The sequence below is a fragment of the Salarias fasciatus genome, chromosome 14 (genome assembly GCF_902148845.1).
Source record: "Salarias fasciatus chromosome 14, fSalaFa1.1, whole genome shotgun sequence".
Lineage (NCBI taxonomy): Eukaryota > Metazoa > Chordata > Actinopteri > Blenniiformes > Blenniidae > Salarias > Salarias fasciatus.
The window spans coordinates 19223580-19243592 of record NC_043758.1 but is presented as its reverse complement, the minus strand read 5'-3'; the positions used below and the strand labels follow the sequence as shown (position 1 = coordinate 19243592).

The 20013-nt window shown below is 40.8% G+C and overlaps 1 protein-coding gene across 1 annotated transcript in view; it reads left to right on the top strand.

The window, feature by feature from the left end:
• dner (delta/notch-like EGF repeat containing) overlaps positions 1 to 15208 on the top strand; it is a 59327-nt gene extending 44119 nt beyond the window's left edge. Inside the window, exons 8-14 of the mRNA XM_030108114.1 lie at positions 9063 to 9296; positions 13374 to 13496; positions 13591 to 13704; positions 13896 to 14027; positions 14177 to 14423; positions 14578 to 14715; positions 14758 to 15208. Of these exons, the coding sequence (XP_029963974.1) occupies positions 9063 to 9296; positions 13374 to 13496; positions 13591 to 13704; positions 13896 to 14027; positions 14177 to 14423; positions 14578 to 14689 (962 nt within the window). The 3' untranslated portion in view covers positions 14690 to 14715; positions 14758 to 15208. The remainder of the gene's footprint in view (positions 1 to 9062; positions 9297 to 13373; positions 13497 to 13590; positions 13705 to 13895; positions 14028 to 14176; positions 14424 to 14577; positions 14716 to 14757) is intronic.
• Positions 15209 to 20013: the final 4805 nt, after the last annotated feature.

The window sequence follows — 20013 nt, the reverse complement described above, 5'->3', positions numbered from 1 at the left end:
AAAAGCTGCAGCAATAACACCGCCAGCACAGTTATTACAAGAGGACTTATAAATCTGACAGATTTTTTATTTTAAAAGCTCGGGTTGGCGATCTGAATGAGATACATTTTTTTTAAATACTGGTTAAAATGATCTTCATGACCCGATGGGAAGCAATTCATAGCGTGTTCTTAAAGTAGTTGGGAAAATATCCGCTATCTACAGCAGGAGTAAAACGGGAAAAACAGCAACCAATAGTCTTGCCAGGACACCTTTTTTTAAACCAATCAAATCCCTTCGCCGTTCGACCTGCCCCCTGCACGTACATGTCAATGGCGTGCACTGACCCTGATTCAGTGCGCGCGTAGAAGGACAGAGCGTCGTTGCAGAATGGCGGAGAAGAATGTTTTGGGGGTTTACTTACCGTTGAGTGCACCATAACTTGGCGTAGTGCGAAAAACGAAGAAACGAAGCGCTGAGGACAGGTTACGCCAGGAACGCACTGGAGGTGCTCCACGAACGTCTCCGCTCCCAACCGGAGCTCCTCCAATGGGATGGGAGTTGGGCGGAGCTAGGCAGAGCCTTAGGGAGATGCTAGATTCATGCTACGTGCTTGTTTTCCAAGATCGCCAACCCTAGATTTAACTTGTAGTCAGTTATTTGGTGAATTTCGATCGATTTTGCAGAGTAATGCTGACACTAGAAGTGTGCAACCTTCATAACCCAAAGAGCCATTTTCTGTTACTCTCCAGCTAATAACATTCATCTGAGGTTGCAAGACACGTTTATCCGGGGAAATGACAATAAACACCGTTCGTCAAGGTGGGAAGTTTTGCCATGTATAAATACTGTCGATACAGTTTTAAAGGTGCCTTAAGGAGTTTGCATGTTATGCGAAACACCGCCCCCTGCAGGCCTTGGGCGTAACACAGCTTAGTGAAAAACTCGTCCCTGTGGCTCCCGTGCACGGAAGAGGGGGACTCCGTCTTCGCTTGTTTAGAAGCGCTCAAGTAAGGTTTAAGTTTCTTTTACCTGGTGGAGTCTGTGCTGGAGCTGTGGCAGTGCTAGAAGCCAGTCTTTTCTTACTTTCTGGAAGATCCTGCTCAGTTGTTGCTCACTAAGCATCTGGCGGAGTAATGGCGGACATAATGAAACCTAACGAGCCGGAGCGCGCATTACGTCATTCCTTTCAAATTCTCCCCAAAAAAATGCTGGTGCCGGACCGGCACTGCAACTTTCAAGGGACAATTTAGCGCTGTTAGAGGTACTTGTAATGAATATGTCAGGGCACATTGTACACATCATTAAAAATATGTAACATATTTATGGTGGAAAATAAGTATTTTTAAGGTTGTAAAACTCCTTAATGCACCTTTAAGCATTAAAGGTTTTATTAGATTGAGATAGTTGATCAGGGTTTCATTCTTTATTAAAAGACACTTTTCAAACAGTTTTGAATCAATTTAACTATTTTTAGCTGCTTTAGGTTTTTTTTTCTCAGTAGGGAATGAAAGTATAGAATCCTGTAAATTTTCTTTTCCAAAACCAACAGCTGCATCAGATCAAACCTGCTCATTAGTCTGCATTAGAGCTCACACCCCAGAGAGCTGTTTCACCAAGTGGATCAACATGAATCATGGCTCCAACCCCAGAGATGTCAGCAGAAACAAAGGGGAGGATTACTAAATTTACATAAATCACATAGATTAGATAAATCATCACAGAATGTTGCAAAAGATGTTGGCTTTTTGTAGTCAGCTGTTTCTGAAATCTGGACCAAGTGCAAACAACATGGGAAGGTTGTAAAAGGAAAGCATCCTGGTAGACCTGGAAGAAGCATCAAGAGAGAACACTTACTGTACTTTTTTATTCAGAATTGAGTGATTCCATAAGTTTCTCCATCTGATCTAAAAAAAAAAAAAAAAAACCAGTTATTGACAAAAAATTTTCCTGATTTCTTTTATGCGTTCATAAAAGTCAGCTAGTTATTATTTTACATGACTTTAGTTTGGTGGTGTGTCTGTTTTTTGATATTTGTTCTACAAACATAACAAAATGAATGAACATTCGCCAACACTTGTGATTCCATATTTTTTGTCAGGAGTTGTAACAAGTCTACCTGACGCCTACATGCTGTCACTCATTTTTTGTCTGTCTCTATTATCAAGTCAATAATTTGACTTAAAGTCAACATTTCAGAACTGTATGTGATGTTAATGCATTGAAGGGGAAATTAAATGATAAAAAAAGCTACAGTGAAAGTTGCAGACATATCATCTGCACTTTATATTGTTTTCTAGTTGATCTTTGATGAATAAGTGACACAATTCTTATGAAAGTGCAACATCAACCAAAAGCTCCGTTGTTCAAAACTACAAATGAAAAAAAAAATTGTCCTCATACAAGTGATGAGACAGCCCTGCATTTCACATGAAGACAGTAGTTTGGAACAATGTAGAAAACCAACAGAATCTCAGTAAACACTGAATAAAGTACTTAAAAATTCCAGCAGGACAACATAAGAAGTATCAACAAACATCCTCCTCGGTTGAGTATTGATTGTTCTCCGTGCCTTGCTTGTTCCTGAATGTGTATCAGAAATGAATCCGGCTGTTTATGCTTAATATTCGGTGTGAGTCTCTTAGGGGTGATGAAGGGATTTCATTTTCAGAAGTTTGTCTGTAAAGAAAAAAAGCAGGCGGATGGAGACCTGCACTTATTCTGATGAGCAAGTCTAAAGAGGATGATTGGAACGTCTGAACAGACAGCATTTGTACAAATATTCCAAACGAGGACGAACATTTCTCTTTCTCTATGCTGATGTTTTTAATATAAGGTCCTTTACGTGACTATAGGAGATTTCATGGTTGAATTACACATTTAATCTCTTATCAAAACAAGACTTTCATGAACACTGTATGTCCAAGTTTCTTTCTTCATTTCTTACTATTCGGATAAAATCCTTCCATAAATCACGAGCAGGAACGAGAAAGAATAAAACAAAAGCTGATGAGTATTTTGTAAGAAGAATTAGATTCACGGTTGTTCTTCCAGCATTCATTTCCCTCTGGACAAAGCCTTTATTTCTTTGTTTGGAGCAGAAGTCACACATCCTTCTCAGTCTCTGTACTTGTGTTTCTCGGGGACTGAGCGGAAAAGCTCGGCGACGCATGATAATTGAGCCTAGATTTGTACTCAAGTGTCCTCAACTGGTGAAGAAAAGCAAGCTCACTCCAGCATATTCACATTATTTCAGCATTGCGGTGCTTAGCCTGGATCTTCCCTCTCATCCCCATAAATCACCTCCAAGCTTTCCTTCGGTGTTTCTGCGCAGACACCAGCCATAAATATAATGATGGGTGGCATGACAAATCGAGGAGCTGTCATCAGAGATGCATCAGCTTTGTGATCACAAGGCCAGCTCTGACAGCATGAGCCGCATTTTTATTTTGGCTCGATTCACCCCGCAGGGATCAAGATATTTTCCTCCATGTTTGTTTTTCTGTCAGCAGCCTTTCTCAGAAACCCACAAATTTCGTGGGAGAACGCCAGTCAAGTCGCAACTGAGTAGCCGAATGCGGTCTTCTGGGTGTCTGTCCGCGCGTTGCTGGCCTGAAGCCACAGGGATAAACGTAATGAGGACAGCGGCCCGATTCTTAGTGGTGATTCCACAATCAAAATGTTATCTTCTGTCACAGCTCAGTACAGCATTTTGACCAGTAATTGTGACGTTGTTTACAGCAGCTACCTAATAAAAATGCTCAAAAGCAGTTCGTCCACGAAAGTCATGCATGATAAAGAATCGTCCTCTTTTACCAGGATGGGTTCACTTCATCCTAGAGGGTTTCTGAATTCATGACAAGGTCTTGTTTTCATTGACTGTTAATGGGACGATGAGTGTACGCCGCAGTACGGCTGTGTGCGATGTGATAATTAAGTGCTGCCTTGAACTTTTCTCTACTCAGCTCACAAATAGAGTATTGTGGAGACGTTGCAGCAGCGTTGTGTCTAATCAGCTCATTAAAGGCTTTTAACCGGAACTGAATAAAAATAATCCGCATTCACCAATTGAAGCATCAATATTTTTTATTTGTTCAAGTGTATCCATGGGAAGCTGCTGTTTTATTTACAACATTGAATATAAAAAGATGAGATTATTTGTTAAAGATAGATTTTCTAAAACAAGTGTTATTCAGAGCATAATTTTTTCTGATTTTCGACTGAGAAAAGAAAATCATTGCCGTATTTCCTCTCGTGAATCCCTGTTGTAATATTGAATGAATGAATGAATGAATTTATTTATTTTTCGAACATGTATAAAAAGAAAAAAGATAAAAAGGAAAGTTAATGCGAATCAAAGAAAAAAGAAAAAAAAACAAAAACAAACAAAACAAAAAAAACAACATAACAGCACAGTTCGAAAAAAGGAGTAGGAAGAAGTAAACACTTTTTAGAGATTCCTACCCCTTTTTAACTATTAACAAGTTTTAAAATCATACATCATAGGACATCACATAATATAATATATGTATACATATACCGTGCAGATATCCCTATAAATACATAATATATACCCACACATACCATATACTTATCCCCATAAATATATACTATATAACAGAATAATTATAATATAACTACAGTATAACAGCAATATATCAATTTCCACTATATGTATAATACTCAACACCATTTGTTGTCATCGTCCAGAGTTCCAGACTTCCTCCTCCATATACTTATTAAGAAATATTTTTTTGTACTTTTTTTTAAACAGATTTATGTTGCTACTTTGTTTTATTTCTGGGTCCAGACTGTTCCACAGAGCCACTCCACAGCTTGACATGCACATACTTTTCAGTGTAGTTCGAACTTTTGGTTTTTTTATAATTCAGGTCTCCTCTTAGATTATAACCACCCTCCCTTTCCGCAAACATCCCCTGTATATTTTTTGGCAGTAAATTATTTCTTGCTTTGAACATTATTTGTGCTGTTTTGAATTTGACCAGATCCATGAATTTCAACAAGTGTGATTTTATGAATAGTGGGTTAGTGTGGTCTGTGTATCCTGCATTGTTTATTATCCTAATTGCTCTTTTCTGTATCGTGCATATCGGCTGTAGAGTGGTTCTGTAGCTGTTTCCCCAGACCTCAACACAATAAGACAGATATGGCAAAAAAAGTGCGCAATATAAGGTGTGCAGTGACTTAATGTCCAGGATATGTTTAGTTTTCCACAGTATTGATGTGCATTTTGCCAGTTTTGCTCGTATGTAGCTCACATGAGGTTTCCAGCAGATTTTGTTGTCCAGAATCATGCCAAGAAATTTAATTTCACTTACTCTCTCTATTTTGTTATCATCTATTATAAGTTCTACATTACAATCTATTCTGTGTCTCCCAAACAGCATGATCTTTGTTTTACTTAGATTTAATGATAATTTATTTTTATCAAACCATAGTTTTAATTTATTCATTTCTGTTGTGATGGTCTCCAAAATCTGCTGCAAATTCTCACCGGAACAAAAGATATTTGTGTCGTCCGCAAACAGAATAAATTTCAATAATTTAGATACACTACATATGTCATTAATATACATTATGAATAATTTTGGGCCTAATACTGACCCCTGTGGTACCCCACATGTAATATTCATCAGTTTTGATTTATGATTCCCTATCTGTACAAACTGTTGCCTGTTTCTTAAGTAACTCGATATCCAACTCAACCCAACTCCCCTAATACCGTAGTTATCTAATTTCTTTATTAATATATTATGATCAATGGTATCAAATGCTTTCTTTAAAGATTGGCAAACAAATATCTGAATTTGTTGTTTCTATTATCTACAGATTATTTTCTATCCATAAGGCTCTCACTTTCATTTTATTACAAGTGAAAAGAATTGAGGAAATTTAAATGATCATTGAGCCATAAAGCCGGGTGAAGCGCCTTTTTTGGGTCATTAATATGCTCGCATTATAGTTACAGAGATGTGGAAAATTACAAATGCTACACTCGAATACACAATCTTGTACATATACTCCTTTTTGTTTCTGCAATGCTGAGCCAAACTATATCAACTACAAACTATATATATTGGTTTTTTTAGCCACCATGTATTATCCCTCCTCCTGACTTACGTCCTCATGTAATTTTAGAATATATGATTAATAAAGAAGAACACACAGTGTGTTTGTGTTTGCAGGTGTCTCACAGCTGTGCTCTTCTCCTCATTTTCCTCTGCTATGAAAACTGTGTATGCAAATTTAAAAAAAAAAGTGTGTGAAAATATAGTTTTTGAAGTCTCTGCATTCTCAGTTCAATGTTAGGTGATGAAGAAGTCAACCCGCGTTCACAGTTTGACTTTTGTGTGTGCGTGCGTGTGCGTGCGCGTTTGTGTGTGCGCGCCAGTTCATTTTGCAGTCTGGCTCCTCAGCAGAGATGAAATTTGTTTCCAGCGGCACAAAGTGACAGAGCAGAGCGAGGTGTGAACGCGGGGACTGTTGTTGCCTCCAGTCAGAGAGGGAGAGGGAGCGGAGGAGTGAGCGTGCCAGCTAAATTTAAACTGTTACCTCCTCGGCAGGTTCCACCGTTCGCAGCGGAAAACCGACGGACTCCTCTCCGTCGGCTCGTGTCGCCGTGCGTGCGGTCCCTGCTCTGGTCATTTTGGAAAGATGTGGACACTAATAGGCTTAAAACAGAGAGAGAGAGAGAGAGAAAATAAATGAGCTCAAGTTCTTAGAGAGAGTCAAGACGGTAAATGTAGGGGAAGGCTGGGGATTAAACCGTGACAGGAACAAATACAAATCGCAAAATTAAATTCATGCATGTGTTAGCATCTGTGTGAGGGCCAGTGCTTCAGATTAAAGAGGAGGGAGGAAAAGAGATGAGGTGGCAGGAGGAGTAAGGGGGGGTGGTGGGGTGAGACAGGAACCTGGGTGAGAGTTCCCCCTGACGGCTGCACATTACTCCATCCTCTGCCGAATGATGAATGCCTTCCTCGCACACTGAAATAAAGTCTTGCAGATCAATGGATGCTTACCAGAGATCTCTTCATTAGCTCAATGGAGTGTGCGCTCCGGTGCAGTCAGCACGAGGATTTACTGCGCCGTTACAGTAGAATCGACGGCCCACATGTTCCAGCCGTGTGCAGGCCTTCAGCCCCTCTGCAGCACACAGCGGGGCTTCTCATGGGAGATGAAGACAGAGGAGGAGATGGACTGAAGAAAGGAGGCTATTTTTAGAAGTGGGAGATAGGTGAATGGAGCGGAGGCTTGCCAGCTAATGAGAGAAGGAGAAAGAGGAGCTGGGGGCTCGAACAGAGAGGCCAACAGAGCAGCCCTCCTCCAGAAAAACACCGCTCCAGCAGATCAGCGGAGCCTTCCTGTCAGCGTCGTGGATTCAATTCGGCCTAAGCTGCTTTCGTTCCGTTTGTCTTGTGTCAAACAACAAGCGAGGGACGGATAAAACATTAAAACTGCTCACGGCGGCGAGTTTGACCGAATCCAACCTCATTCTCTTCTTTTTGAGGAAGCAGTCGTATCTGTTGAGCTTCTACTCCCTGAGACAGTTTCTGGAAAACATTTTGAAAAAAATACAATTAAAGATCTTTTTTCCACACCGCTGTCAGTTTTGTCCCAGACACCTGTTCAAGGTATTATTATGTTTTTTAATCATAAATTATCATTAAAACATGCAACTCCCGCTGTAGCTACAGATCATCCCTTTGTTACGCATTAAAATGTTTTTATCTATTTAGCTATTGTTTCAGAGAAATTCAGAACTGCTAATGAAAGCATTTTAAAATTCTCTCATCAAGTACACGATTTAAGGAAAGCCTTTTTTGGTCTTTAGGTGGCAGTAGTGAGTTAATGTAGTGCTGTTCCTCTTGTTTTTTTTTTTTTTTCAAAGGTTTAAAACAAACAAAGCCCCACTATCGCTTTATTTTTAGTAAGGACTGTAGCTTAATTAATAATAGTTGTTATTTAGATTTCACAAATTCATTATTTGCACCATGCCTTATTATTATTTTTTTAATATTGTGTATTGTAAAACATTTGAAATTATATTTGATTTGGGGTAAAACATTCTTATTTGTATCCAAAGTTTTTTTTTTTTCTTTCTTTTTAGAGAATTCCATATTTTAGAATCAGATAAATTGACAATATAAACGTCTTTCTAACTGAAATGGTGTGAGTAATGAAATTAAATTTATTAGCTCTCTGTTGACCTTTGGAACAGCTGCTGCAGTTTAGAAGGAAGATGACACAGAATGGAAAATAATTCTTAATTGTTTATTTAAATCTGTTTTTTGCTCATATTCTTGCTTATTCCACTAGATTTAAGCTTAGATGAGCTTCTGGCTTCAGCCTGTTACTTTTTGGGTCATTTAAATCGTGCACTTTTTTGTGTCTGTGTGTTCGTACGTCAGATGTATGAGTTATTACGGTAATAAGCCATTCATTCATTCATTCATCCATTCATCCATTCATCCACAATGGTTGTCCTTTCCCATTGAGGAGTCACCCTCAGTCCCTCTGTTGTGTAGTTATTCCAGTCCCTGGTTCTGTGTATTCGGGATGTGTCGTGTTCAGTACCCTCCTCACTCTGTGAGTGAGATCAAACCATTATGAAGTCGTCATCTGAACACACCAAACTGTGCTGTTTGGACTCAAAAACCTTTGTATGTTTCCTCTGACAACACATTGCAAATTCTCTGTGTGCGCTGATTTGCATGAGGAGGATGTCTCAGTGGGCCGAAGAGGGGGTGTGATTTCATGGCAACACGAATGTCACATATCCCTTTGCACCACCCAATTTACATGATCACCACCCCTGCTGTTTCACTCCTGAACTGTGAAAGTGGGTTAATCTGAAGTTTCCATCCCTCTTTTGCCACCAAACTGACAAAACGCACCTCGGCATGTGCAGGTGTGAATTTTTTATGTGTGAAACATGAGTTTCAGTCACTTTCACTTGCCTTTCCTGCACTTTTCTTTTTTTTCAAGCGACGTCACACAAACACGTCTTTCTGCAATTTACGTTCCTTCTATCTGCCGTCTCTTCCTCTCTCGTCTGGCAGGCTACCAAGGAGCTACGTGCGAGCAGAAGGTGGACCCGTGCGCCTCCAGTCCCTGCCACAACAACGGGACGTGCTACGCCCAGGGCCCCGGGCCCCTGGGGTTCGGTTGCACCTGCACGGCAGGGTTCACGGGCCCCACATGTGCACAGCTGGTGGACTTCTGCGCCCTGAACCCTTGTGCCCACGGGGTGTGCCGCAGCGTGGGCAACAGCTACAGGTGTCTGTGTGTCCCAGGTGAGCCACGCTGTCACACATCTAAAAACAATTTGGTATTTTATGTCAATAAAAGAACTAAAGAGGATGCTGAAGTATGGAGTCCAATACAAGAACCAGGCCAGAAATAGTTTCATCAAAACTAAAGAAGCCTCAGAATAGACAACTTACAGGGTGTGAATCGTCTTCACTCATCAGTGTGACTTTAGCAGGAGCCGTGTTCTCCGTCCTCAGCTCAACGCTCTCTGGTGTGTATTTGGACTCACCAAGAGGAGGCCCCCAAGAGCAGTTCATGTTCTGAAATATTTTTTTACACTTTTATTATTAAGAATAACTGATTTTTTTGTTGCTTGTTTGGATTATGATTCATGTATTGCCAAAGTTGTAAAATTGTATATAAAAACCCAGTGCTACTATTCTCCTCCCTCTGCTCTAATACTCCTTTCACACCGGGCTGTGTTCTGTCCATGATGGCAGGATTGACTGGCACGTGGCTTCATGAAATGCATTGCAAAAATAACATGAACACAGTCCGAAGCTGTCCGAAACAGTTCCAAAGGATTTTTCCAAAAACTTTATATGTCTTGCTGCGGACTGGCTGGTACGGAGTACGATAACAGTCCGAGATGAATCCAGAAAATGCGACAAGAGTTAGAACTGTCCGACATCACTGTGTGGTTAATCCGAAATCATACGAGATGGTAGGCAGTCGTAGGAAAATGAATTATGCCAAATGGGATAATTGAGGATGATTGTGTAATATTGCAGTGATTTAACATCAGTACGTAAACACAAGTTCTTTCTCTTGTTTTTGAGGAGAAATTTCTTCTCTTACAACTCCGCACAGTCATGTACTGCAGCCCGTGACTTTCCGCAGACCTCTGCGGACTCAGTAGGTTAGTGTGAAAGGGGGTAAGCTCCGTGCTGCAGCCAGGCTGCTGCATGCAGCGCACGGTGCAGTGTGCCACATCGTGCGCAGTGTGGTGTGCAGTACATGGTGCGGGCTGCCTCCGTGGCCTTTATCACTGTGGATTACACTCAAACAAGAAGTCGCGCATTGAGTTCTACAAGTGTATTCTTAGAAGCAAAATAGAAAATGAAATAAGTTTATAGTAGGTGCATTAATGATCATTGATCCATATTATCGGCATTCATATTTTAAGTAGCTCCCCATGGAGACTGGGGCCAGCCCTGATGTCAGTGTTACGCATTTTCCATCCTCAATTTAAATCCTAAACTCTGAACTAGTCAGAACTGATGAAACGTCTGAGCCGTAGGTGAAATATTCAAACTTGGAATGTAGTTAAAGTCCAACAGAAGGGACGACACAACGATGTAGCTGTGGAACCTCTTGGCGCTCCAATAATGTCCACCAAAGCTGACAGATTTACATGTTTTGTTATGTTAGAATGAAACAAAACATGACCAAACTGACATGATATGATTGAGACATTCAAAGAAAAGTATGAGGAAAATAAGACACAAAAATTGAGGCTTCCTGTGAAAGTGAAGCTTTGGCAGGAAACAGGAGGGGAGTTTATTAGCTCTGGTCTCTGAAATAGTGCAGGTGACTCCATCAACTGTAGCTTTGAAAATCAGAACCTCCAGATACATCTAAAATATTTCAGAAAGGATGAATATACCTTCGGTTTCTGTTTTTTTATTTCTACTGTCACATGTTTCTATTTCTACTTTAGACAGATCCTTTAAATTCTAAGTCCATGTTTAAGACTGCCATTTAGAAAGACTTCCAAATCCTGTCTGTTCTGTCAGGTCCACTGCAAATCAGACTTTACAACCAGCACATAAAGCCTAGTGATACATAAAAAGCTGTGACACAGGCTCAGACTTGGGGTAGTGGTAAAAACCGCCGCAGTGAGCAGTTCTATTTAGATGCGGCGATCGTGCTGCTGGTGCTTCTGTGATTGAATCAATTGAGTGGAATGATGACTTATCATTATCCATCGTCTTGTAATTACCTCTGTGGGACGGTGTGACCCATCAGCGTGATTTGACACCTGACTCCAGCTCCTCTGTGCTTTTACTCGTCTCTATCTTCATCATATTTCATGCCCACACTCATCCTCCAGCTTCAAGATCTGCTCCTTTTCCTGTCTTTGTCCCAACATGGTTCAGAACCTGAACCTGTGCTGTGCTGATGTTAATTATGTGTATATTGCTTCGCTGTTTGGAAACGTCTCCCTTTGACATAAACACAGAATGAGGAATAATTAGCTGCTTCTGCCGTTCACTTGCAGATTTTGAAACACTTCGAGGTTTTTTAAATCGTGTTCCCTTCCAGACTGTTTTCACACCTCGAAGCAACGATTACATATTTGAACTCTTTGAGTTTTTACTAAAGTGGATAATCCTTCCTCTTTTTCTCATTCTTTGTGTTTATTCAAACGGTGCGACTTCCACGGTGCCGTGGTGCAGAGCACGCGTCTGCTGCTTCCCATTGCCTCAGATGACTCGGTGTTCGGTAAGGTTGGAATCAAGGTTGAGGTTAGGCATGTAGCTGTGGTGTTTGCTTTCACCAAGTGTTGAGCGAGGAAATCTATTCTGTCAATTACTGGGCCCCACATGCACATGTGTGTGTGCGACTGCGGCAGTCAAGTGTCCGTGTGTGGAGCTGTGTAAATGCCCATTGGCCGCTTGGAAACAAAGCTGCCGGGGAGCTGATATGTAGAAGGATCCGTCCTCCAGTTTCCTGTAATCCAGCTCGGAGGCTGCCAGCCCACAGAAAGCAGATAGAGTCCTGGAAAGGCACTTGACATTTCACTGGCATTTCACAGAGAGGACCCGAGAGGCTCCGACCGGGGCCCCTCATTAATTCTCCTCTTCTTCCCCAAAACACAAGTCAACTGCGGCTCGGCGAGGGTGAGGTGAACCCACACTCAGGATTGTAACCCGAATGAGGAATCCAGTCAGTCAAAGTTGGAAGCGAGCTAATGAAAACAGATTGCTACAGTAGTCATGAAAGAGCTCAATTGGTTCTCTGGTGGTTTTAGATCTCTGTGGTCGATGGCGGAACACTATAATGAAATACTGTTTCCATGTCAGGACTGTGTACAAGTGCACATGTCAGCGGCGCAGCGATCTGTCTTTCTGCTCAGTATTTGGAGAGAGAGTAATAAAACCTTTAATCCTCCCTGCTGGTTTTATTTTCCAGTCTTCGTCACCTGACTGTAGATTCATAACTGAGACACATATTTACATAAAAGGTAAATAAAACTATGTCTTTAAACCCCACTTGATATTTGCTCTTTTTAAAAAATGTTTTTTTTACTTGTTAGTGTGATGGAAAAGGGGAACAAGTCATTCCACTGTTGGTGGCTTCTTCTGCCTCAGTGCACAGCTGCCATCCCATGGAAAACACAGTGCACTGCATGTCTTTCGACCTTCTGTCCAGTTCCACTGAAACTCAATGGCACAATAGTTAAACAGTGTAATCATTCAGTTATTAAGCAATTAAACAGCAATGTGCAGATTGCTATTCATCTTAGTCACCTCACCAAGGATGGATAAACTCAATCCATCCTCAATTCAGTTAATCTAACCGAGCATGCATAGTGCGAGAAAGCTGGAGAACCCCAAGAAAACCCTCGTACACATGTGGAGGACATGCAGTCTTTGCACATGAAGGTATCTTGTATAGATTTGACTTGGGGTCTTCCAGCTGTGAGAGAGAGTTAGTCACGACAACACTGTGTAGCTGGTTAAAGTATAACTCAGGGATATCTTTGTCTTTATGTAAACTATGAGCAAGAACAGTGGATAAGGGATTCAGTCGCCCCTGTGTGCCCTGCTGTTGTGGTTTAGTAGTTTCCTTTAATACATTGAAATGCAAATGAGATGAAAGTTACTCTGGGCCCAGTGGAGCTGCTGGTTCGAGAAGGCCCCGTTAGGTTATAGCCAAGTTTCCTGCTGCAGTACTTTGTCTTTATTCCACATACAGAAAAGGCAGCAAAGTCTTTCTTTGATAAACAAAGGTTTCAACATCCTCTCAGAGGTGCATTAATAATTCAACAGTACCATCGGTTACATTTTTAAAAGACTGTAACTTTAGTAAACACTGTATTTTTGTGTCCCGACTAGGATATCATGGCTTGTACTGTGAGGAGGAGTACAATGAGTGTCTGTCGGCCCCCTGCCAGAACTACGCCACCTGTCGAGACCTCATCAATGCTTACGAGTGTGTCTGCACGCCACAGTTTGAAGGTGTGTGAACAAGCCAGAATTACATTTTCACAGGTCTAAACATTCGGTGCAATTAGCTTCCACTCCTCACAAAGCAAGTGTGTGTGTTCTGCAGGCCGACACTGTGAGATTTACAAGGATCCATGTCTGAAGATGCACTGTCAGAATGGAGGGCGCTGCGAGAGCACAGGGCTTAATGCTTCCTGCGCCTGCTCACCGGGATACCTGGGTGAGTGCCGATGCCATGAACAAGGAGCACACTCACTACAGAATACAGAACTGCGATTCCTAATCATATAAATAAAAAATAAATAAATAACCCTGATGTCCTTTGATGAATCTGGAACCTAAAAACCTGTTATGAGAGAATCTGACTGTTTGTGTTCCTGTCATTAAATGCAACCCTTCATGTCTGATCAGGGGAGAAATGCGAGATCGACATCAACGAGTGCGAGAGCAATCCCTGCCACCACGGAGGCACCTGCATTGACCAATCGAACGGCTTCACTTGTCACTGTCCACCTGGGTGGGTGGGGCCCTGCTGCGAGATCCGTAAGTCGGCCTGTCAGGACGAACGTCCTCAGCCATTAATCTCTGCTGCGACATATGCAGACCTGCGTGTGTGTGTGTGTGTGTGTGTGTGTGTGTGTGTGTGTGTGTGTGTGTGTGTGTGTGTGTGTGTGTGTGTTTGCGTGTATCAGATCTGCAGTGGAAGCCAGCACACACCGAGGACACCCTGACCAACATGCCCCGCCACTCCCTCTACATCATCATCGGGGCGCTGTGCGTGGCCTTCGTCCTCATGCTCATCATCCTCATCGTGGGCATCTGCCGCATCAGCCGCATCGAGTACCAGGGCTCGTCGCGCCACGCCTACCAGGAGTTCTACAACTGCCGCAGCATTGACAGCGAGTTCAGCAACGCCATCGCCTCCATCCGCCATGCCAGGTGAGCGGCGGCGGGGAGTCAGTCGCTGTTTTCTGTCGTGAAGCATATTCAGCCAGATCTGGAGGATTTTAACACCTATCAGTGGAAATCTGAAGTGCCACGCACTCAGTTTTTCAGCATCTGTTGACATTTGTTTTTCGTGTTTCCTCATCAGATTTGGGAAGAAGTCCCGGCCGGCCATGTACGACGCCACCCCCATCGCCTACGAAGACTACAGTCCTGATGACAAACCTTTGGTTACCCTCATCAAGACAAAGGATTTGTAAAACACAACCTTCTCAAACAACCACAGGCTTCACACACACACACACACCCCACTGCACATTTCTACATGTGCATACGCACACTAACACACTCCTATACATATAAGTCAGTACATCTATGAAAGTATTTCCTAGAATATTAACTGCAAAATAAAAGTGAATGTAAAAAGGAGAAGAGAAATAAAATTAAAAAAAATTCTGTAGTTTCAAAAGAACAAACTTGGAATTTGATACATCTATTTTCCTGTCAAAGTCCACAGTAAGGCTTTATTGTAGCATAAGAGCATACTTTGCATTACTTAAGTTATCGATGATGGTCAACACTACCAGTAACCTCTGCTGTACAATAGAGTGACGACTTTAGTCTGCACCAGACTGTCTGTCTGTAGGCGGGGCCAGATACCCAGGAGCCCCCGTTTCTAAGTGTCCACTCAGCAGACAGTGCTGACGATAGTCCTTACAGGTGTTGTAGGAATAGGCGCACTTCTCATAGTGCGTGCACCGTATCTTTTTCTATATCTTCAAAAGTTTAAAAAAAAAAGAAAGAAAAAAAGCATATGCAGTAGGTTGCCTTACTTCAAGCATGATTAGATTTGATGTTTTCTCTGCAATATTTTAACACCCTTTGTGTTTGGTTGTTGGTTGTTATTTTTTTGTTTGTTTCATTGCTATTGTATTTCTCCCCGTCAAGATTGTGCCAGATAATATTTCTTTGGGTATTTTGTGGTTAGTAGATACACACACGTATAAAAATACCATTCACTTTTTTTTTTTTTTTTGTCTTTTTAAAATACACACTGTCCTGTTCTTCACATGACAATTTCTCAGTGGTGTGTGAATAGTAAAGAAAGTGGGTTTGCTGGAGTACTGTGACCCTACCATCCTACTCTATGTATTTCAGTGATATTTAGGATAATAGGTCGGTATATTTCTCACTGCACAGAAAAATAGTCAGTAATGCTCAGTGTACATGTTGTTCCCAATGTACAGATCCACCTCTAGTATTGACAGCCGTTGAATATTTGCTAGATTTTTAGCCATGCTGGCTTTAGATTGGAAGAGGAGGACGGAGAGGAGGAGACTCAGAGATGATATCCACTCCAGAATTATATGTGCTTCTGTGTTCTGCCAATGGAAAACTTCCTGTCTGTGCAGCTGTGTCGTTTCCTCAAGGTCAAGCAATGTTTTACCAGTAGGTTCAGCTTAACCCTACCATTTTTTTCTCTCATTTTAAACACATCAAGGACATGATTACCTATTATCTATGTTGAATTAGAAACAATAAAGATTCAAGTGAACAAAATCTTACTCGTGTGGAGTCTTGCTGCCAACTACATTTTCTTGAGTCGACGTTGCTGCATCATATTTAAACATTTTGGTGTGAATACTCACTCCTTTTACCAGTGTGGTGGCTTGATTTCAGTATTTCTTTTTTCACTTCAACTCATTGATTTTTTTATTAACATATCAGTGCATATTAAAGGACAGAGAAGATGATTTCACAGCAAGTACCACCGGACAAAATGTATCTGAGGCTATAGGGAGAGTCATAACTCTACAACAACATTACCACATTATCAATTACAATTTGACATATGAACCTGCCTATAAAAGTGCAAACAAAACCCGACAACTACCCAACTACCTCAATCAGAATGTGCTCTTAGTTGATCTCAAATATCTCATTGTCAAACAATATTTTTGCCACTTGGCACGAGAGCGAGCTTGTGTACTGCCACAGTTACAGATTCAAAACCCAGAACACATCATTCTCCACACATGTAAAAAAGGATATAGGCTTAGCAGTCAGTCAAGCAATATATAGATGAATTTAAAAACTGAATGTGCAGCGCAGACCTGCGCACCATTATCGCACAGGGAAATCCTGAATCAAATAAAAATGAGTGTTATTCACTTCATGCATCTAAAATGGTCATTGCTTTTATATTTGTGCTTCATTATTACATTATTGTTTCTCACATCTTGGCTAGCAGAGTAGAACATTTTTACCTCTCTAAATCAATGTTTGACAATGAGAAAACAAACGAGGTTAATTCAAATAATCCTGTTTTTATTTACTTTGTTTACTGAACTCAAGATTTAGAAAAATGCAATCATGAGTTCCAGACAAGGGCTGAGAAAGAGAAAGTGATGCAAAGCAACTGTATCCAAAAAGCAAACAAAAACCCCTATATTTTATCTGGAGATGATTCTTATTGATGAAAACTCAAGTGAAGCTGAATCTCTCTGTAGCAGTATTAATTTTTCATGTGGCCCTTTAGGAAAATTAGTTGTTCATTGCTGGTTTCGAGGATCGTAGTGCTCAGGGGTATTAGATATAAAAAAAAGAGATCTCCGTCCTAAATTAAACATTTTACTCAGGGGGATGTAGAGCATACTTTTCTACAAAACAACTTCCAACTGAGTGAAGAACCTTGAACTAAGGTATAACAAACAAAAATCTTCTTTTGTTCCATTATCTTTACCTTTTGATTCAGTTGGGTAAACTCAGCCATTAAACTCCCTCATAAAGCATCAGTCCTGGCTGTTTTTCTGTGTCGAGGTTGGACAAAGCAGACTGAGCCACCCAGCGTGGGAAAGACCTTTCATAGCGTGCCGGCGATGAGAACATGCTCTGTGACCTCAGGCTTTATCCAGATGTTCCACCATGTAAACATCTCTAAATACAGAGTACGACTGCAGAGCCGTGTCACTCAGCACACCTACAGAGATACTATTTATGCACACAAACAAGACGTAGTGCAGGGCCAGCAGATGTTATTGTTGGCTCTCAAGTTTGCTCATGGTCTGTTTTGGCGGCCATGTTCTTGACCTCTGCCCTCTAAATGCCCTGTGGGGTCAGACTTGTTTAACTTGATGTCGGTCCCACAAGACTTCGCCTCTCAGAGGATTCTGTTGAACCTTTACCTTGATGATCATTAAACTGGTTGTGTTTTAAGGTTGACTTCTTCCAGTGGCCAGACGTCACTGCTGGGATTAAACAAACAACAATTCCAAGCACGTCTCGTTTCTAAAAAGCCCGCTGGTGCAACTTGGTTTAAGGAAGTTAAGAGGATTAAAATGTGCAGGCACGTCATTTTTTTGTTCTGCCTTTGTTAAACTGGGAAACTATGAAAATGAAAGCAACAACATCAAACAGTGTTGTTACCGCCACAAGCCACTTCAATAATGCCTTCGATGTATGGCAGGGTTTTATGTAGTCATTTTCATTTGACTGCCTTCTTCTACGGGCCTGCCACACATGTCTGGATGGCTAATCTTCTCAGGCCTTGAAGTCATCTACAGCTCGTCACCGTGCTCCATGTCATTTGGTGCCTTTTGGTTTTCTGCGTACTTTTCCTTCAAAATTCATGTCTGCGCTCATAAGAACTCAATTACTCAATATGCAGACAAAATTCATGTCAATACTATAGTGCTATATTCCACAAAAAGAGCATTTCTGATGACTTTAGAAACAGGAGTTTGTTCGTAAATACCCATTCATTCAGATTATTGAACATGTTCAGCACATTGAAGCAGATGTTCATTAATTTTAGCTCTAATATCAAGTGGATTATATTCTTTCTGAGAAGCAAAATAAGTGGTTTGCACAGAAATGGAATGCATACATTTTGCCCCAATTTTAATAGTTGATGGATTTATTTCAGCAATTGGGAAAGTGATGGGAGAAATTTAGTGAGAAGTTTGAAAAATGCTGCAAGATTCTTGACATAACCTGCCTAGTGATTAGAATGCACACAAAAATGGGAGATAATTAAACAAAAACAGTTTGCTGGAGAAGCCAAATCCCCCGTGAGTTGAGCAGCGACTCAGGTATTGGTGATATAATATATGGCATGATGCAGCTTGAAGAGGAATGAACTTCAATCAAATGATAGTACGATTGATCTTGAGATGTAAAGAAATGACTCGCAGGATGAAGGAACACTATGGAGACTCTTACACTGAAAAAACAAACTATTTTTCTATTAACAATCCACTGACAGTGATACTGCCTGATCAAAAATACAATAAATGAGTTTTGCAATTAGAAAAAAAACCCTGATGAGCTCCAGCTCACCTTATCAGTATACTTTTTAAAAATCACCTTCAAAGACTTTTTTAACAAAAATCAAAAGGCTTTTTTTCAAGAGTTTTTGTTTTACATTTCTTTTTGTGATATAGTTTCTGTAAAAAAACAAAACAAACCCTGCTGCTCTGTTTTCATTTAAATATTACACTTATATTACTCATTGCTTTAATGTTTTAAAGTTCTGCAAGGTTTTTCTTTTGCTGCTGTTGTCCAGACATTCCTGTTTTGTTGCAGTATTTTATTTTTGTTTATCAGCACCTCATGAATCCATCCACCCATTCTCTGCCAATCCTTCATTTGAGTGAAAACAGAGGTCATCACTACATCATGAACTGTAGGGGTACCCTGAAAATCTGGAAACAAACGCACACACACACACACACACACACACACACACACACACACACACACACACACACACACACACACACACACACACACACACACACACACACACACACACACACACACACACACAGGGGGAACGAGCAATCTCACTGAAACTCTGACAAGGTTATTGTTATTGTCCAGACACTCAGTAGCTTGCACATAAAACCAATGCGAGTGACATTATGACCATTTTCCTAACATTTAAGCACATTAGTAGATCATATTTGTGGTCATTTTATATTTTATGGTCCAACAATGGATTTCATTTGGAGTTGAATAGACCAGTACAATGAAAGCACAACCATCTATGAATAGCCTTAACTCTGTTTTATCTCTCAATAGCTGAACTGAATCATTTTACAAAATGACATATCATTCCAGCTTCATACAAGTTTTAGTGATTAAATTAACATGTAATTCCCAATCAAGTTGCAACAAACAAATGACTTGATTTGTTATTTATTAAAGATTTTAAATGTAACTTTTCTCCTTCTTGGTTGGTCGCCATTGCTGTCTTTTACAGAAATCTTGACAGGAATGTTTTGTCAGGCTTTTTATTCTTCATTCTACACTGTTCACAGTGAAGCCATCACTGTTTGGATCAGTGATGGCTTCGAGGCTAGTGAAGTGGATTTGTGCTCATGAGTTCCCATGTTTGATGTCCACAGAAGGAAGGTCATCACTGTGGTTCCCTGACCTCGACCCCTGACCCCCACCAGCACCCAGGAGAAGCACCTGAACGTGACTGTCCGCCTCAACTTGGACATATGATGGTCAATGAGGAAAAAGGGATTAATAAAGTATGCTTAGTTTAGTCAGAGGCTTAATATTACTCTAAATGTAT